Genomic DNA, 20261 nt, shown 5'->3' with positions numbered 1-20261 from the left:
GGAAAACAATGTTTTCTCAAAGCCTCCAGATTTGATTCTAACAGGTTGACACCTTGATTTCAGTCTTGTGAGAAAAGTCAGCTAGACTTCTGATGTACCTACACTATAATATACCATGAATTTTATGGTATTTACAAAGCAATAGAAAACTAACTTACTTCCTGTACATACTTTCATTTCATCTATCTGAATAAATATAGGCAGGAAATGCAGACTTTGTTGTTGCAGGAAAAAATGTGTAATCTAAAGAGATTAAGATTAACCCAAAAGTTTCAAATTAAAGTTCATACTTTATAGATACATATAAATTACTAGGATGCTATGTTGTATCCATTAGAAGTATTCCAAATCTGTGTCAAAGAGGAAAACAAATCAATATTCATATACTCTAATACCAAAATGTACACATATATACACACAGGTTTAAGGGGATTGTGTGTTTGTGTGTGTATGTCTGTGTGTAAATATGTATATTTAGAATATATATATACACATATGTATATGTACATATATATATACACATATATACATATATTCCAATTTACATCTTTGGTAAAATAAAATGCCCAGTTTACTAGGAGATAGGGAATAAGTGGATACATAGATTATTTTTGGACAAAATAATAGTCAAATGACAAGTCTATAAGACAATCAACATGGCTTTAACCACCGCACTTCCCAGAGAGTGAAGAAGGAGACTTGTCCAAAAGGGAAGCAAGAGTTCTGATGAAAAGGGAATGGCAGTTCTCTCCATAGTTCTTGTATTTGCAGTGAGGTTTCTGCTGGAAAAACAGAACAGTGAGCTCCAGTGTGAGTCTTCAACCTCTTATCCCTTTAGCTGGATTTGGCCCCAGATAAAGAACCATCAACAAAGATCACTATATATAGCAAAGCTGTCTTCCAAAACTGGCAGATAAAGATCTTTTAATATGATCACAATTTTGAGCATTCCATGTCCCCCAAGCCAGGACAGCAGAAGATACTTAAAGGAGTCTTGCATACAGGAGGAAAAAAGACAGCTCCAGTCATAAAAGAATATAGGGAAGAATGAGTTACACATGAGGACTAGGTGAACAGAGAAATTCTAGGAAAGAATGCTGCAGGATATTTAATCACACTGTAATCCTCAGATTGTGTTATTTACTAAAACATCAAAGCTATTTCTAGTTGTGTGGCTCACCCTTTAGCACATACCTTTAGTCCCTCCTGCTGGAATACTGACATGCCCTTAGTACAAACTTTTAATCCCAAACAATGAAGGTAAAGTTAGTTTGTAGAAAGAAGCAGTCATGTTTGAAAGTGAAGCCTAATTGAGTGGCAGACAAAGAGATGAATCAGAAAGATTTGACAGAATAGGATATGTCCCACTGTCATAAGAGAGAGGAAAGGGAACTTAAGAGATCAGTGCAGGCAGAGAAGAGAAGTAGGAGGCAGCTTTACTGGGAGAGTTTTACAGAGACAGGTTGAAGAGAGAACAAGCTAGACACAGGTAAAACCAGAATGAGACAGAGAATGAGAAGCCAGAAAATTAGAACAGATTACTAGAGTTAGTTTGAGGCCAAGTCAAGCAATTCAGGAGAATGGGGGGTGGGGGTGGGGGCAGATTGAATTAGTTATTTAGGAAAGGAGTTCAATCAGTAGTAAGAGTTCAGAAAGAGCTAGGAAGGGGTGAGCTTTTTCAACAGCAAGTTTCAGAGGTGGAAAACATTCTAGGCCTAGATTAAATTGGAGGGAGGCTAGAAGCTGCCAGGACTAGGTCTAGGTTAACAGATGGAGGCAGGAAGCCTCAGAGACAACAAATGTCTCAGTTAAATAAAAGGTACTTTTACAAAAGAATAAACTCCATCCGACACAATAAATCAAACAAATGTATATGAATAAGAGAGCAGAAATGAAGAACAAACAATAATTGAATCAACCACAACCACACCAACAAAATTACAGCAATTACCAGCATCTCTTTCAATGGCATCTTTATGTAAAGGCTATTAACTCTCCAATTAAAGGCATAGACTAGGTGACTGGACTTAACATAATATTCAATGATCTGTTACTACAGACTATTAGATAGAGTGCCTGGCTAGTATACACAAAGCCCTGGGTTCAGTCTCCAGCACCACATAAACAGGATGTGGAGACACCTGCCTGTAATCCCCAAACTTGGAAGGTGGAAGTAGAAGGACAGATGTTAAAGGCTGTCATCCTTACTTATTCAAAGTTTGAGGGCAGTCTGCATTACAAGAGACTTTGTCAAGAACAACAACAACAACAAAAACAACAACAACAACAACAACAAAAAACCAGCAACCACTTAAAAAATAAAACAACACTGCACTAGAAAAGAAACATAAAAATAAAAGTGAAAAGATAAAAGTCAACAAACCAAATGAACAGAAGCCAAAACCAAAATAAAAAACCCTCTGCTAAGTCTGATATAGTATACAACAAATAACATAATGAAAGAACTCTACACATTAATGTGTACATATTAATAAAGAAAACTATCCATAAAATACATAAAATGCATATTCATACATATGAGACATAATTTACATACATAATATAAGCAAGCAGTTCTGTTTACAAAGACAGATAGGCCCATTTAAAATAGGAGGTAACTTAGCTCATCAGTGAATAGAACATTCAGAAAAAAAAAAATCAATAAAGGAAACTTAGAGAATGTCATTGACTAAACTGATTTAATATAAATCTGCACAATATTCTACTCAAACCCAGGGACTACAAGTCTTCTCAACAGCCCATGAAACCTTCTGCAAAAATAAGAATAGAAAATTAATTATTAGCAATAGTGGAATAAAACTGGAATTCAACAGGAACAGAAACAACAGAACCATTTAGATATAAATAGAAGAGGAAATCAATATGCAGTATTTGAGAACCTAGATTCTCAAATAATAGAATACAGAAGAAATGGATAAATTCTTATAAGAATTTGTTATACTTATGAAAAGTATAACAAGAGAATACAGTTTAAACAGATCTACCAAAAGTGATGATAATGATCTCTTATTAAGTTAACTAAAACTTTCCTTATACATTTAAAATTATATATTCTAGCAATGTTGACTAACATTAAAATTATATCTCCTATCAATTGATTTATCTTTCTAGCAAATTCCTATACAAAAATGATGTGCCTTGCCCACAGTAGTGCTTCTGTCTTATTCAGACCACATGTATTCAGTGCCCATCACTCATGCTTATCAGCCAGGATCTTCTACTCAATGGTTTCCTACTTGTGAGACAGAAACTGAAACCAGAAAACTGGGCTTTCAATCTGGCCAAGCTGAGTTTCAGAAATTTGTGCAAAGCTGAAGCACTCTTTGAAATAGGTGATTTGACTGTCTCTGCCTTTAATACTGATTCAAAATAAGTGTTTGGCCAAAGAAGGTTAAAAGTCACATCAAAAAAATTAATGGAATGAGAATAAATATCTTATCATTCTTATTCTATACAAATGTACCATTAAAACTTGAGTATGTTTATCAAAGTTTATGCTTTGGAAATGTATTTCCCAGTCTATATGTTGATGATATGTGGACATGAAGCTTCACTGATACAGTTAGAGGAAGATGAAGCAATGCTGGTGGGGCCTTATTGTTATTGGCTTTGTAAGAAGAGAGAGGGATTTGTCCTCTCACTTGTAATGGAAATTTATTTTCTTACAAACTACCCAGTTTGTAGTTTCTGTCATAACTACAATAGATAGACCAAGATATGTCACCAATAAATAAAGAAACATTCATTACTGAATATCCTAGAACTAAATGAGGCAACTGTGACATGCAGGCTCTGGCAACAAAGAACAGGGAGTTTGGAGTTATACAGAATTATTTTGTGACAACTCTCTGAGTATGTGATTCACAATCACTAAAATTGTTGGTATTATGAGACGTCATTATATGAGATTTACATAACACATTTGCACAAAGCAGTATGCTGCTGCACATAATGAATTGTCACAAAAAGACACTAGGGCAGCATTTGCTAATTTCATTATTAGTAAGTGAGTACTTTACTTCTAGAAAAATAACTTATACCAGAGAAAGAGCGGTGAGTGATTTATCCCTCTGTCAAATAATCAGCAGTCATACTTTTCTGAGTGACTTTAGAGAACCTAAAAAAATATCTAGGTGTTGGGGTACAGGGCACACTGCTGCATCAGCTCCAGGTATGACCAAGAAATAGGATACAGAACGCACACACACATAGCAATCGATTTATTCATTGAGTTTTTTTTTTTTAACAGATTGTAGAATTCTGGGAATCTCAGTCAATGAATATTTGTCTGTGCACAGCAAACAGAAGTCATTGACTATGTAAGAAACCTTGAGTCTCATGCTTTTCCTTTGTTCAGAGGCTTCCACAAGTACCATTATCCCTTTTATTCTGAAAAGTACTTTTACAAATATCAATCCCCAGAAGAGTTCTAGAGTTAAGTAGGTAGAATAAGTGCTTTTTTTAAGTTTTGAGAAACATAATTAACATCTTGTACATAAAATTTACTATAAATGCTTGAACACCAGCATCTACGCAAAGAAAAAGAGCACTAGAAATTCTTGTAAAGTACCATGCAGCACCCTTCATAACCACAACCATTGATCAAGGAGATGCCAATTCCCTTCTTATACTAACCATTTGCTACTTTTGCTTAATCATGAATCTTTATTTACATCTCTTTATACTATAACTCTATCGGTTCATGAAGTTTATTTAAATGGAATCACACATCGTGTGTGTGTGAGACTTCTTTCACACAAGCAAAGCATTTGTGTTATTCATATTGATAGATGTGTGCTTTCTTCAGTGCTATATATTGTTGTATTGTATGAATCCACTAAAATATATTTATTCATCATTCCATTAGAGGACAGTTGTTCATTTTTGAGTCTTTTTTATTTTGAAGAACTTACCTGTGAACTTCATATGCATGTATAAGTTCACACATCTATATTGTGTATACATTTGGCAAAAGAATTGCCGAAGGTTTAGGTTTTCAATCTAAAATTTCAGCTGATGGTCTGATTGTATGGTACAAACCTGTAATCTCAGCATGAAGAAGACTAAAACAGAGGACTACAAGGTAAACTGAGGCCAGCCTGGATTAATAATGTGTTGCAGGGCATTTTTGGCTACATAGTAAAATACTATATCAAGAAAGAAAATAGATCAATTTTCTTCAAGGTCATTCTATAGTAAATATTTTTTATAATATATATAAAAGAGATTTTTGTTCAAAGTGAGCTAGAGTCTACAACAAAGGCTCAAAAAGTCATTTCAGAAAACATCATTACTGTTATTAATGAATCAGATTAATAAGCATGATATGAAAATTCATATTTATTTGTCTGACATTCTACCTATGTTTCGATGCTCATAGACAATTCCATAAGAATATGTCATGAAGCTGTCCTATGGCTGTTTTAGCAGAATCAGTCTGCATAATTTACAGAACAAGAGTAGTAACTCAAAATTCTATTGAGACCTGGAACCAGAGCCTAAACATACCCAATAAATAAGTTGTCATACTTCTTGATTATCAGAATCTAGTAGGGGACAATCTTGTGTGCGATGAAACTTTGTCACTTCATAGCATATCAGTGGGAAGAAGGGACATGCCATAAAATATTATTTACATTATGATTTTGCAGGCACATATGAGCAGTATGGACAACTGTGACAATTTAAAGAATATTTAATAGATAGTATTCAACTTAGAGAAGCAGTGCTTAACCCCAAATAAACTGAACTGCTCAGCAAATGGAAGGATTTATCACTGTGTCACAATTGTGCTCTTCATCAGGTTTCTGTGTTTTAAAATTAAGCCATAATATATGCCTTATTAAAAAACTAACCATACTAAGTGGAATACACATAGATCATATAGCCCATTCGTGGAAATACAGTCTTCTATATCTGCACATTCATAAAGTATCAGCAGTCAGGAAGCTGCTGTGAGTAAAATCTGTGGGACGACTGCAGTGTCACATACATGGGAATCATAACGTAACTCCTATTTCTCTGCTAAGAGACAGTCTGTTATATCATGAATTTACATGACTGAATTATGAACAGTTGCTACTGCCTTTAACATACCAAGGCATTGATAAGATCTCTAGGATGGTTGCAAAGAAAATTCACTTGTTTTGATTCATAAGGGGATAATTAAAACAATTATAAATCAAGCTAAATATCCAGTATCTTTTAAAATCAACTTAAAAGCCCCACCTTTGATAAACATATACATATGAACCTTGGAGAAGAGTGTTCAAAAAAAGGTGTGTAACAAAAGAGTCTCGTGATGTCTACGCTTTACTATTGAAATGATGCTGGAATATCTCTATGACAAATGTATTCCATGCAGTAATTAATTTTCAAATAAACTACTTGCCTATAAAATATCTCCATAAACTATCTAAGTTCATTTATGCTTCTGTTAAGCTCCCTATTAAGATATGAAAAATGTTATTAGCTATTATGCACAAAAGAATTTTAACACATAAAAAGAATTCATTTTACATAAACAAATAGTATCATTCAAACTCAAGTATATCCTATACTAACACTTGCTCAATAAAGAAGATCTATAAGAAGATTGGAACTTAGTTGCAAAGTTTGGATTTCAAGATGCAATGGTATACACATACACACACACACAACCATGTACACATAAATATACTTTTACATATACATATACATACAACACACTCTTACACATATTCATACACACTCACATTCATATATATACAAACATGTACACATACGCATGCTCTTATATATACATAAACATACACAGTCTCTGTCACACACACATAAACTATAAATAAATTACATGAAAATTGTTCATCTTATGTTCATTCATATTTCAATGTAAAACATTCTGTACATTTTTAAGGGATAGGAGTGATTTGGTTTGGTTGAGACACTATGCCAAGTATGTCTTAGACAGCTAACACCTAACTTACTTCACTAATCTGAAAGGATTCCTCTCTCTGTTGCTATATCCACATTTAAAACACATGTATAAGAAATGTTTTGCTGTATGTTCAAGTTCATTTATCTCTTCAGAAATAATATAATATGTTGGAAAGGTACCATGTTAAACTTATTTCTAGATCGTCATGTTTTCCACTGGTGGCTATTTTACCAAAGACAGTTAGAAGACAGGAGGGAAAGACAGTCTGTAGTGTGGAGAAAAGACAGAGCAATGACTGTACACAAAGGTTTCCTTCCAGGTGATCATTTCCCTCTATTACTACCGAAGTCACCACATCACACTTGCTGGACCATCACACTCTTCTCCAGGAAAATACCATGACTATTTGGACAAAGCACACACTCTTCATGGTGGCTTAGCCTGCCCTGCTTGCCTCTAGCTCTCACTCCTTATCACATCTCAGCCTTTACTAGAGATTTACCCACACTGCTCTCTGGCTCCTCTGCGAATTGAAACATCTTCCTCTCTCCAAAACCATCATCCACTGGAATCTTCTCATAGTAGATTCTTTTTAACTACTAAGGTCTCATCTGAGCCTTCATCTTTTCAGATGGGATTCTCCATCCTTTATTAAAATATGATACCTACAACTCTCAATCTGACCCACTATCCCACTCTTTCTTCTTTGTCATAGCATCTCTCTGTATTATTTTTCTCATTTATGGTTTTACTTTTTTTGAATAATAGTTATTTGTTATTTTCATGCACTACACACTCCTTGGAGATAAAGATCTTTTCTATATTGTATTTCAAATTTCTAGAATAATACCTGGTATTTAGGAAGTACTCAATCATATTTGTTGGAGAAATCCTTCAATATTCATGATTGGTATTTATAGTTTGTGAGAACATAGACCCTCCCCCTTAGGAAACCAGATCCCACAGGCTGAAGAAATCAAGTCATGTCCCTCTTCCTAGCAGCTCTCTTACTTGACTCTCAGAGAGAGTCAAGAACATCCTACTCAACAGATACTTGCTCGGACATGTTCATTGTTTCTCTAGTTATAATACCTAGGAAATGAAAACAATGTAAATATTTTCAATGGGTGAAATAAAAATGAGTTACATATACACAATGGAATACTATTCAGCTGTAAAGGAAAATAAAATCATGAAGTTTGCAGGTAAGTGGATGGAACTAGAAAAGTCATATTAATGAGGTAATCCAGGACCTGAAAGACAAATTCCATGTGTTCTTTCTTATCTATTCCTAGCTTCACATCTTTACAGGTGAATGAATCTGCAGAAACCAAGAAAGCAAGAAGAGAAAGCATTGTGTGGATGGGGGAAGAACAATAGGGTATAACTGATATGAAGGACAAAATAGACAAAATAAAGGGTGGGAGGAGAGGGATAGAAATACAGAAGAAGGAGGGTAGGATCACAGTAAGGATATCTGAAAAATGATTCAGAAGGAATCATACTATCTATCTGCCTAAAACACATATACAATTTTTACATCTGTATTTACATATAAATATACAATTTAAGTTAAAATGTTTCATCTTGACTGACAAGACCCATAAATGATCTAACAAAAATCTTGGTAAAGCACGAGAAGTCCCCTTTCAAATTATTGATCATGGTTGTGCAAGAGACTTCCAAAATAGAATAAGCTATTGATACTGTCCTTGGTTGAATATCTTAACCCCTCAAAATAAAAGGTAAGTCCCTATTGCTTAAAATGCCATGGACTTTGGACACAGAGCCCAGGAGACCTAAGCAGAATATGACCTGAAATCTTCTTCCCTAATGACTGGCTTTCATGGTAGGAAAAGGTACCATATTAGCTTCCAAAGATTAACAAGGAGGAGGCAGTTAACAATCCTACCAAGCTATGACACCTTTAAACCATAACAATGACCAGCATGACACTAAAACCCCTAGGGTATAACAGTGGCACATTAGTGGTAACCAACAGTTCTCTAATTGGACTTAAAACTGACTAAACTACAAGGAAACCCTGCCTGGTACTGGAGCTACCTACCCATGACTAGTGAAATCATGGACCTTACAGAAAAACTTAAAACTACCAATTTACTAAACCAGCATAATCTGTGACTACACTCTAAATACTTCATCTTATACCCACAGATTAATATAGTCCTCATACCATATCAAGGGAAATTCTTGTTGTAACACAGAGGTCATTACAAAAAACAACAGCCAATCAAAATGCAGAGTTGTGAAGCCCAGCATCTATAACACAACTCTGGCATTGACAGCTCAGGGATCACAGTGGGAAAGGGATTGGCAAGATTTTAAAAGCCAGAGGAATAGGAGGTTTGCTGTGAAATCAGATGTCAGAGAAGATTCACCCACAAGATCTCACCAAAAGGGCTGCACATGACTTGAACAAGGATGGCACCAATAGACTTGCTGTTCTGAAAGAGGGGAAGAGGGGGAAAATCATATAATTATAATATCCAAAAAATAAAAAGGTTCACAAAGCATATTTAAAAACTAAAAAGAAGAGGAAGAGGAGGAGGAGTTGCTGGGAATGCTGAGTTCCTCATGCCAGGGTGTGGGTAGTTGTCTGGGAACGCTCTGGGTTCCTCCAGGCTGGAAGTTAGGCATAGCTGCTATGGCTCCATGGTTCTTCATGGCACAGTCCCAATAACATGAGAAAGTCCATGGGTTTTTACTGGCTTTAATGTCATGGCAGATGGTGGATGGATCTGGATGCACCCCCTCCACCTTCCACCCCGACTCTCCACCCCTCCGCCCCCAATAAAACCCAGGGCAGACCTGAGTTAAATAGGGAGGGAGAGAGGGGGAGGGGCTGGGGAAGAATGTTTAATTGGCTCCACCCTCTGGCCTTCAGGTACCTCATTAGTATGTAAATCTCTCTAGGGCCTGAGGTCTGTTCCTGGTGACTGTTGGCCTCTCTGTGGGAGGGGTTGCTCACAGCCCACCGCCCCACAGAGGAGGAGGAGCAGCTGCTGCCTGTGCTGTGGTCTAAGAGCAACCCCTAATCCATCAAAATCCATAATTCTGGAAAGTCCGTAAATATACTAACCTTGCTTTTTGGTTTCTGAAGTTCCACTACTGGCTAATTGTTCTTGTTAAATGAAGTTTATCGACCCATAACATTGTGTGTGTGTGTGTGTGTGTGTGTGTGTGTGTGTGTGTGTGTGTGTGTGTGTGTGTGTTTAAAGTCTTCTGTGAAAGGATCAGTGCTACACTGGGATCCCAAACACCCAGTGTAGTTGCCAGCTGACTATGGAAAATTTTCTATTGGCTTAAACCCATGTCCAAATAGTCTTTTCTAGAAGCCATTGAAGAATGCTGCTTACTGGCTAGCTTTCTATGGTTCACTCGGTTTGCTTTTTTTATACAACCCAGGACCACCTGTTCCAAGGAGCTCACAGCAGACCTTCATACATTGACTATCAATCAACAAAAGCCCCCAAACACTTGCCCACAGGCGAGTCTTATGGAAACATTTTCTTAAGTGAGGTTCCCTCTTCCTAGATGATCCTAGCTTGTGTTGAGATAACAAAGACCAATCAGTGAAGTTGTTAGGTTAGATCTCATGTGATTCTTATTCACACGCTGTGTAAATGGGATGTGGATGACCCGTGAAGGTAGAGATGGAATTATACTTCTGCTACCATGTCCTGCCCTCCAACATTTTTATCATGTTTATTATGAAAACATAAGGCCCAGTTTCCCCTCCCATGGTGAATGTATAATATTTATCAAGTTTACAAATTCATGTGACTACACCTTCTCCACTCACCATGAGGAACCCCCATAGTTCCCAGCAGAGGCTTTCTTCAACATTGAATCTTATATCTGGAATACCTTTTTTCTCTGCCAAAACATTCAACTTTTACCCATATTTTTATGTCAAATTTGACTTTCAAAATGCTTCTTAAGGGATTTCCAAATTGTCACAGCTAAATAATTCCTCTACTGGCACTTTTTTCTTACATTACATTTGCATGCACACACATGTTCACGTGCCTGTGCATGTGTTTTTAGTTTAATTCACATTCAACACACCTTCTGGCTAGATTAATGTCCTACACTAATATTCACTTCCTTTAAATATAGCCTTACCTAATGTTTGCCATAGGAATAAATAAATGAAGTGTTCCACTGTTATGGAAGTGGCCTTTCAATAGATTTTTATAAGAATTTTAGCCATGAAGTATGTTCTCAAATTAAATTTCAAGCCACTGTGCTAATAGTGGGACACACCTTCTGCTTCACAGACCCCTAACACCAGCCCTCCAGAGCTCACTTAGGCACTCCAGCCTACATCCTAACGTCATGCACCTTCAGGTTGGGGGTAGGCCGCAGAGAGCTCAGACAGCTCTAGGAAGAGTTGCTGTCCTTTATGCCAAGAGAGTCTCAAAGTAATCAGGATGTCCTCTGTCATCCCCTATCTAGCTAAGGCCCAACTTAAATACTATGTCACTCTTTTCAGAGGCTTCCCAAACAGTATGCCTTTCCTTTCTGCATACACAGCATTTAAGAACACCTGCAGTGTCCACGACCCAGCCAAAGCCAGACTATCAATGTTTTCTTTGGGTTCATTTATGTTCTACCCTTAACTTCCTCACACAGCCACAGTTACTGCTGGGAAAAGCAAATGAATCCTTATTTTCATTCCATTCTAAAGATGTTGGGCAGTTTTGTCTACTAGAGGTTGAATATATTATTATCAATTTTGGCAAAAAGGTTTGAAACCTTGTGATACTTGAACAACAGAGAATGAGAAACAATGCATTCATCACCAGTCTTTAAAAGAACATTCCACGAGTGTCAGGTCACAAGCAACACATGAAAGGAGAACAGAAGGCAGAGGGTGACCTGAGAAAGCAGAGCTGTACCTCTGCATTGTGCAATTTACTAAATAATAAAGGGTTACTTTGTGATCTTAAAAATTAATAATAACTTCATTACCACACTGCCATGAAACATACACTATAAATGTGGAGATTAATGAACAATCTAGAATATTATATATATTATAATATATTATATAATATAATATAATAACAATCCTTCTTAAATATGTCTCACTTTAACATTCCAGTTTCTTGTGAAATTCGTGTGAATCCACAAGTGTGGGGACACCAATTCCTACCACCGTGAGATGATTTTTGGGCTTTATACTGACTAAAATTATCCAGCCTCACATAAGTTAGGAGTCACAGTTAAGGAGACATAGTCATGGACCCCTCATGGTCTTCCTGAAATGTACAATTTCTCAACTCAGGGTACATGGCTACTCTAGACCATCTTTTAACTATATTGAGACAATTCAGTTTGGTTGTATACACTGTGAGCTGACTGCAGCCTAACAGTCAGATAAAGTGAGTCAGGGCTGGGCTGAAGAGTGCTCACACAGGTCAGGTAAAGTGTCAGATAAAGACTGTTTCTCTTTAGGATAAGATCAAAGCTAGAATGGAAAACATAGTTTTCAAAGAATTATTGCTATAAACAATAAAAAATTCTCAGCAAGTTTTTAATTCACTGTTATTAGACTGGCAAATGCCATACTTGACACCCTTGAATTAGCGAACTGGATGTTCTAGTTATATTTAAGCTGCACTTAGAGGTCACTTCAAATGCCTTAAAAACCTCTTCCACTGAAAAATGGTAACAAAGACTGCACCCACATGGTTATAAAGAGAACTTATCCTTGGATGGAGACAGGGAGCTGAAGAGGCCAGCTCTTGCCTCACAGGTTGATGGGTTCTGGACCAGACGTGATAGGTGCAGGGCAAGACAGCACTGTCATGGATCTGCCCATCAGATGAGAAAATCAAGGAAGTATCTGGCAAGAGTAGTCAGAAATAATAACGCTTGAAAGTCAGTCATCAAGAAGACAAACCAACAAATACTGTGGGGATGAAGAGAAAAAGGTTAAGTATACACTCCTGGTAGGATCGTGACCTACTCCAGCCTCTATGGAATTTGGTGAGGCGTTTTCTTTAAAAATTTGGAAGAGACTTACCATATGACATGGTTATACTACTCCTCAGGATTTACCAAAGGACTTTTGGTCAACACATCATAGAAATACTTGTGTATCTATGCTTACTGCACGACTATTTACAATACAAAAACAACCTTATTGGCTATCAACAGAGGAATGGACAAACAAAATGTGGTACATGTACACAATGAAACTTTTCAACAGCAAAGAAAAATAGTTACTTCGCTTGCAGGAAAATGAAGGCAATGGGGTGACTGTATTAAGCAAATTAAGCCACTTTCCGAAAAACAAATACATGTTTTCTCTCATTTGTATCTCTAGATTTTATACAGTCACATGAAATCATACATACCATTAAAGTAGAAGTGAAACTGTATGGATATGGAGCACAAAGGGAACCAATAGGAAGAAGAAGGACAAAAAAGGATTTTAGGTAGATATGAGGTAGGGGCAAGCTTAATGGAAAACATATTCGTGTACAAATGCCTTTTAAAACAATAAAACATGAAGTTTAATATAAAGCTTTCTTTTCCTCTTACCCTGAAGAAGTGAGGCGGATGGTAGAGAACCTGCAACTCCAGCCATCCAGATCCCTTTACTTAAGTCCATGCCTCACTGCATAGCCAAACCTAGGAGAGAAGCTGAATAATAAAATCTTTATTTCGGGTGATCTATTTTCAGCTAATAATCCACTTTTGGGTAGAATGGGGGAAACAGGTATGGAGGAGAAATAGAAATACTGGCCGACAGAGGATTCCTTCCAAAGACTCCCTCACAGGATTCCTACCTCCATTTCTTACAGTTTCCTCTCCTGTTGAGTATAGGAAACACTTATTATTTGCTTCTAAGCAACAGAGTATTGAAAAGATGATATGACATAGATGATTATGAAGCATGTTAAATATGAGTTTATTACATACATTTGTAGAATCTGGGTTTCAAGAGTCTTTCTGTTGCCCAGTGATGGCTTGAGGGAAGCATGCAACCATACTGGAGAAGGCATGTGACAAAGAGCTGAGGCAGCCTTAAGACCGAGAACAGCTCTGGAGAGCAGCCAGTCAGCAATCTCAGCCCAACAATTACAAGTAACTGAATAGGTCCATCAAGAAAAAAACAAAACAACAGAAACAAGACAGCACATCATCACCAAATTCTGCCTCCAGAGCAAAATCTAGCCTTGGCTAGGACCTTGACCACAGCCACGTGAGATACTCGGTTAAGACTTGATCCACAGAAAGAACAAAAATAAAGATATATCCTAAGAAGACACTTGTGGTCTATTGAAGAAAAAGAAAGCCAATATACTAACAATGAAATCAACTGACACATACTCAAGATGGGTGTTACACAGAAGTCTTAACTTTGCATGTGATGTATGATAAATGGTTGGCAAAAATAGATTAATATTTACACTGTCACTGTCTTAAGGACCATCCAAATTGTCTTAATTTTTCTATTCTTAGCTCTCTCCTGTTTTGGATCACCTCCTCTAGCAACCTAGTACTGAGGAACAAATTCCCAGCGGGGCGCACATCACTGCTCCCCTATCAAGCGACCCATTTTAAAATCTAATTGGAGTGGAATTACTGCTGTCACTGTACTGTTGACTCCTGCCTATCCACCTGGCACTCCATTCTAAGAACACACCTCTCAAGAATACAGCAGTCTTCTGGTCATGCCTCATTGGAGAAGAACTGACAAGAATAAGAAAGGACACAGAACTCTAGGGCATCAGTTAAAAATTGCAGGAAAGTTCAGAGGACATGGGTAGGTCATTCTTGGGAGTCAAGGTGAGGGGAGAAAAAGAAACAATTAGGAGACAATTAGAAGCAAAACAAGTGCTAGACGGCTCTGGTTAAAAAGGCTGGAGTGGTAATAAAATATTGGAAGAAGACTGTCACAGGGAAATGTAACAATTGCTTTGAAATCTAAGTCTATGCATTTCAACATTATCTAGCAGAGCCAGCCAGCCGCCCCTTAATATCTCAGCATGCGTCAAGAGTACAAGGGTGAATTACAAGCATCTTTTATGCACATGAGTATAAAAAAGAAAGTACCTTTCAGAGTGTTTCAAGATAAAGCTTTTACAGAACCTGAACTATTTTAGACAATAACGTGTTAAAGCAAATTAACACCCCCCTATATCAAGCAAAGACTTCAAAGCTAAGCCATTACATATAATAGAGTGAGTCAGAAAATGAAATCTACCATACAAAGTACATAAAACAAATAGAAATTGCTGTTATAAGACACCATAAAATAGTCAATAATTCAAAAGATGATTAAAAAATAAACAACATATTAGAAATAAAAACCTGGCAGAGGGAGCATTCTAATAATAGATTTCATTCTGGGCTCATAGCAACCCAAGGATCTTTGAAAGAATTTGAGGAAGATAACTATTAAACCACAGGCCTATTGTGGTTTTTGCTTATGTTTCTTTTAATATTAAAAATAATGTAAAACAATGTGGGGAGCTGACAGAAGGCGGCTATCATCCTTGCAGCCATCTTGAGCCATATACCCTGACAAAAGACTTGTTTACAACAGCCTACAATAGCTGAGCACACTCTGATAACATCTTGTTTTAGATACCCAGGATCTTCCTTGGGGTGTGTGAGACTTAAAGGTGTGATTTAGAGACAAGACTTAAAGGCGTGACTAAAAGGAGTGACTTAGAAGTGAGACATATAAAAGGTGAGAGGCAGATAGAAGAAAGGAATTTGGACTTGAGACTTGGACTGGAAACTTGAAACTTGGAGGCACTAGGGACTAGGAACTAGGGACTAGGAACTTGAGACTAGACACTTGGAAAAAGAACTTGGAGAGAACTTGGAACTGAGAAAGAGACTAGCAACTTGGAACTAGGATAAGGACTTGAGACTTACTACAGCAGGAACTAGGGACCTGAGACTTGGTACTAGGAACTAGTGACTTGGAGAGAAGAGAGACTGAAGAATAAACAGGATTGAATCACACTCTGTCTGGTCTCCATTCTTCGCATCCATCCTCACTTTCTCTCTTGCTGAACCCGGACCAAACCACAGACCGGAACAGCTTGGGGCAGTGCGGACTCTAACAATTTAGCCCCCAAGACCTTTGGCAGTGCGGGTTCCAACATTGACAGAGTGGTCAGCGACATTTTGGCCCTCAAGCGTGGGGCAGAAAACAAGTTACTTTACATGGAGGAAAAAAAAAAAAACACTTCAAAATAATGAAACTCTAAAGCACAGAAGTACTAAAAATAAGAAAAATTTATCCAAGAAATTGAATGACTCACACTGCTAGAAGACAAGAGAACAATTATGCAATTTCTTTACAACCACAATGTCACCATTGACTTTTAAGTCTTTTGAGGGTTTTTTTTTTTTTTTTTTTTTTTTTTTAAATTTCCTTCCTTTGTTCAAACTCCTATTCCACAAACATGGTGGGCTTACTGTCAAGATGCATGTTATTCCCTTGTAGATAACTCCATTCGTAAAAAAAAAAAAGGATGTTTTTGTGGGGGGTTTGTTGTTGTTGTTTGTTTATATGTTTATTTATATGTTTGGTTGGTTGGTTGGGTTTTTTATTTTGTTTTTAGGTTTCTTTCAGAATTTGTTCTTAGTTCTAACATTAGGGCTGGGCAAATTCCTTCACAGTGTAAAGTTAGCTTTATATAAAACCAGATGACTTTACAAACTAGGGGCTAAGTGCATTAGTATCCTGACATTCTCTGCCACCACTCTAGAAGACATCTGACCAATCATGGGTTAGTCTGTCTGGTAGATTAAATTCTGAGGCAATGATAGATATTAGTTTGAACGTGACAATTATGAGACATGGGAATATATTTGTGTGGGTGGTACTGGAGATTGAACTCACTACACCATACCTGCTAAACAAGAACTACAACCTAGTACATTATTTCTTTTAATAAAATTTTCATCAGTGGCAAATTATATGCCCATAATGCAGTAGAGAAAAGGTGGAGCTTATTAGTTATGAAGCTCCAAGTATCAGACCTCGTTTAATGTACATTTTATTTAATGTGCATTTTTGATGACTCCTAAGAGTTTGAGTTTTCACCAAGTTTTCTAATCAATCCATAAACAAGTTTATCTAGTGTAACATAATCAAGAGTTTGTTATGATAATTTCTATGTACTATTGTGGGAAAAAAATGTAAGGTAGTAGAATAGCAACCCAGATGGACCTCAGTTACTAGCTCAGTATCCAAAGGGAAATCAGAACAAACATTTATGACAGCAGACAAATCAAGGCCGTTTTCTGTATCTGGAGATGCTACATATTTTTAATCAAATAAAATTTTTTCTATTGTTTCTTAATCTTAGAATGAACTCTGTTGAAATCCTCTAAACTCAATTATCTTTTTGTTTTCCTAAGTTGCTTCCTTTTCCCACAAAAGAAATTCTGCAGCATATTTTGCACATTGGAAAACTATGTCCACCCACCAACCTAGCTCCCTATTTCCCACTTCTTCATTCAATAAACACATAAAAAAATATCTTTTTATGGAATGGAGTTCTTTTGAGGAAATCACATTAGTGATCTCCAGGGGTGCTACTTTATACATGGTGCTTGTGTTATGGTTATTTTTTCATTATGTGCCTCACTGAGATGGTCAAAATTGAATATAATTCTCATCTCCACCATGGGAATGAAGATCTTGCATTGAGAATTATTCAAGAAGCATAAATGCTTGTTGAGTAGGAGAATCAATAAGTGATTGAATATGTAGAAAAAACAATGGAATGATTAATGCCCAATTACATACTAATTAAGTCTAGTTGCTCTAGGAATATAAAGCAGAAGGAGATAAACAGAAGTTAGTCTTGGCATGAGCTGAGAACTGAAAATTGGCAACGGGTGGGTAAAGGATCTTTTAAGTGTTGCTTAAAAGTGTGGAGCTAGGGAATGGATAGAACACCAAATGCAGAGTATAAATGAGGAGTTCAGCCTGTCTTCTAGGTGGGGGTAACCTTCCTCAAATCCCATGTAAGCTTCATGAAATTATTTACATACAAGAAAGCTTACAGAGTGCTTTCGCTGAAGTATGACCTCTCCCAAGAAACTGGCAGCCAAAACTAACCAGTAAAGGCAATCTGTATAGCTAGATCAAAATACAGTGAAAGGAAACCTGGGCACTCAGAGAACCAAAGAACTACATGGGGATTGCCACTGGCTTTATGGAAGGATTACACAGTCTTCAAAGAGCCTATGAATCACCAGGGCTGCTTTTTTTTTATACTGTATAGGGCATGGGGGTGTGCTGAGATCTAATCTGTAAACTCATCTAATAAGGAATTAGTTGCCAGTAAATGTTTAGCTGAAATATTGCCTTCTCGTTTTGTAGCATTCTCTTAAGAATACTGAAAATCTACATCATGGGTTGTCATTTGTGACTAAAATAGCCAGAGGGTTCCTGAGGGACACTCATTACCCTAGAGTAAGGTAATTTGCTGTCTCAAAGACCAATTATGTTGTGGTGCTGTGAGCTAACATCACTGCTGTATAGCAAGGTTTTCTACAATAGATTCCAAGTTAAATAATGTCATTCCACCAAATAATTTTAAGTAAATGTAGCTTTAAGATTTTCAATATGACAGTCTGTCAATCAAGTTTTAGTCTCCTGATTTTGCTTATGTGAAGAAACATGGTGCATTACTTGCCCTGATCAGTAACAGCAGGTACATCTAGTCTAACACATCCACTAACAGACACATTGCCATTTTGCTATGGAGAAAAACCCTAATTTTCAATACCCCTTGAATAGGCCTTTCAGAAAGCAATTTCAAAGCAGATTTCCAGAAGCAACTTGTAAAAGAAGCTGAAAGAATGATGCTTTTAGCATGCTTTGATACCCATCAAAATCTCCAAATTATAGAAATGCTTAATAACTAGAATTTCTAACCTGGGACTTCATACAATATCACCTCTCCCAGAGAACCTTACAGGAAACCGGAAGGCATTTCATAGGTGTTTTAAGTTCAGGATGCATGAAAAGCAATGTGGAGATTATAGCTGGTTTGAAAGATTTTTTTCTCACCCTTTTGTGGTCTCCAAACTATGAAATACATTTTCTTTAATGTATTATATCTTTAATGTCTTTTAAGAGTTATAATTAAGTCGCTACATGAATTAAGCCCTGGTGTATCTTCCTGTAACTATTGCTGATAGATAACCTTTCAAGGCTAAGCCAAGTCTCTCTTGCAGAATCAGCACTGCAGGGAGTAGAGGTGTTTATTCTAGACACAACAAACTGATATTGAGACACACACTCAATATTCTATTTATATTGTACTTTTTATTATTACATTGAAAGAAATTGTTCTTAGGTAATTAAATACAAACAACAAAACTAAACCATAATGTCACAAATTAAAAGGGATGGGTGGATAATAAAATGCTGTAAAACACTCCATTCTCATTACATTTATCTGTTTAGCAATAAACTTTAAATAATTCAAACAAGGTCCAATTAGAGATGCTTTTAATTCCAAAGCATAAGTTGCAACAGTATAAAAACAACATCTAATCATAATATTTACCAAGCGCCCACATGCTCATAGCATTGGAAATGTCAGAAGAGGTTTACAGTAGAGCATAGCTGCTTATGACTTGACAATTTCTCATTTTTAAAATGTGAAGTCTATTTGTTCTGCCCACAAATCTAGGCAAATGCTACAGTTCTGTTCAACAGAATGCGGGGAAATTAACACTAACTCCTTAAAGCATCTACCCCTTGTAGTTGAAGAACTTTCTTTCTGGAATCTAGCACCCTATAAGAAAGTAAAGGGACATGGAGAGGTCCTTCAAAGAAAATTAAGGCATTCTAGCCTGCTGAGAATCTAGTGGACTTCCTCTTTCTGCTGCCAGTCACTGTGAGTGAGTGATCTGTCATCCCTGTCCAGTCCAGCCTATGAACAGTTGTACCTAAATCAAAGTCACTTAGAGATGTGAGACTATAAATGTTAACTACACTTAAGATCACCACATGCCAAATATTAATATGTCAGAGAAAATATCCCACAATTATATGAATAATCCATTATAACGCTCCTCTCTTTTCCAACTAAATACCTTTATGAGGTCTGATGTTTTTATGTATCAACAAATACGGCATAAATTCAATAGATTTAATGCAGAAATGAGCAAAAAATCCAATTGTTTTTAGTTAAATATAATAGATCTGCAAAATAAAATGTGGAGCAATACATGTCTAATTTTTTGTTTAGAAATATAGTAATTCTTAATAATAACATAATTTATGCTTAAATGCAAAATGCCT

The 20261-nt window shown here is 36.6% G+C and overlaps 1 protein-coding gene across 17 annotated transcripts in view; it reads right to left on the bottom strand.

Moving 5' to 3' along the window:
- Macrod2 (mono-ADP ribosylhydrolase 2) overlaps window positions 1-20261 on the bottom strand; it is a 1857339-nt gene that overhangs the window by 1627795 nt on the left and 209283 nt on the right. Inside the window, exon 4 of one of the 17 annotated variants that reach the window (XM_076929863.1) lies at window positions 9332-9402. The exons of the other annotated variants lie outside the window; for them this stretch is intronic. Within the exon in view, the coding sequence (XP_076785978.1) occupies window positions 9347-9402 (56 nt within the window). The 3' untranslated portion in view covers window positions 9332-9346. Of the gene's footprint in view, window positions 1-9331; window positions 9403-20261 lie in introns of those variants that run through there. 17 annotated transcript variants of the gene reach the window in all.

This window comes from Arvicanthis niloticus, chromosome 2 (assembly GCF_011762505.2).
Source record: "Arvicanthis niloticus isolate mArvNil1 chromosome 2, mArvNil1.pat.X, whole genome shotgun sequence".
Classification (NCBI taxonomy): Eukaryota; Metazoa; Chordata; class Mammalia; order Rodentia; family Muridae; genus Arvicanthis; species Arvicanthis niloticus.
Note: the sequence above shows the minus strand (reverse complement) of the source record. Positions and strands in the feature narration are given on the sequence as shown.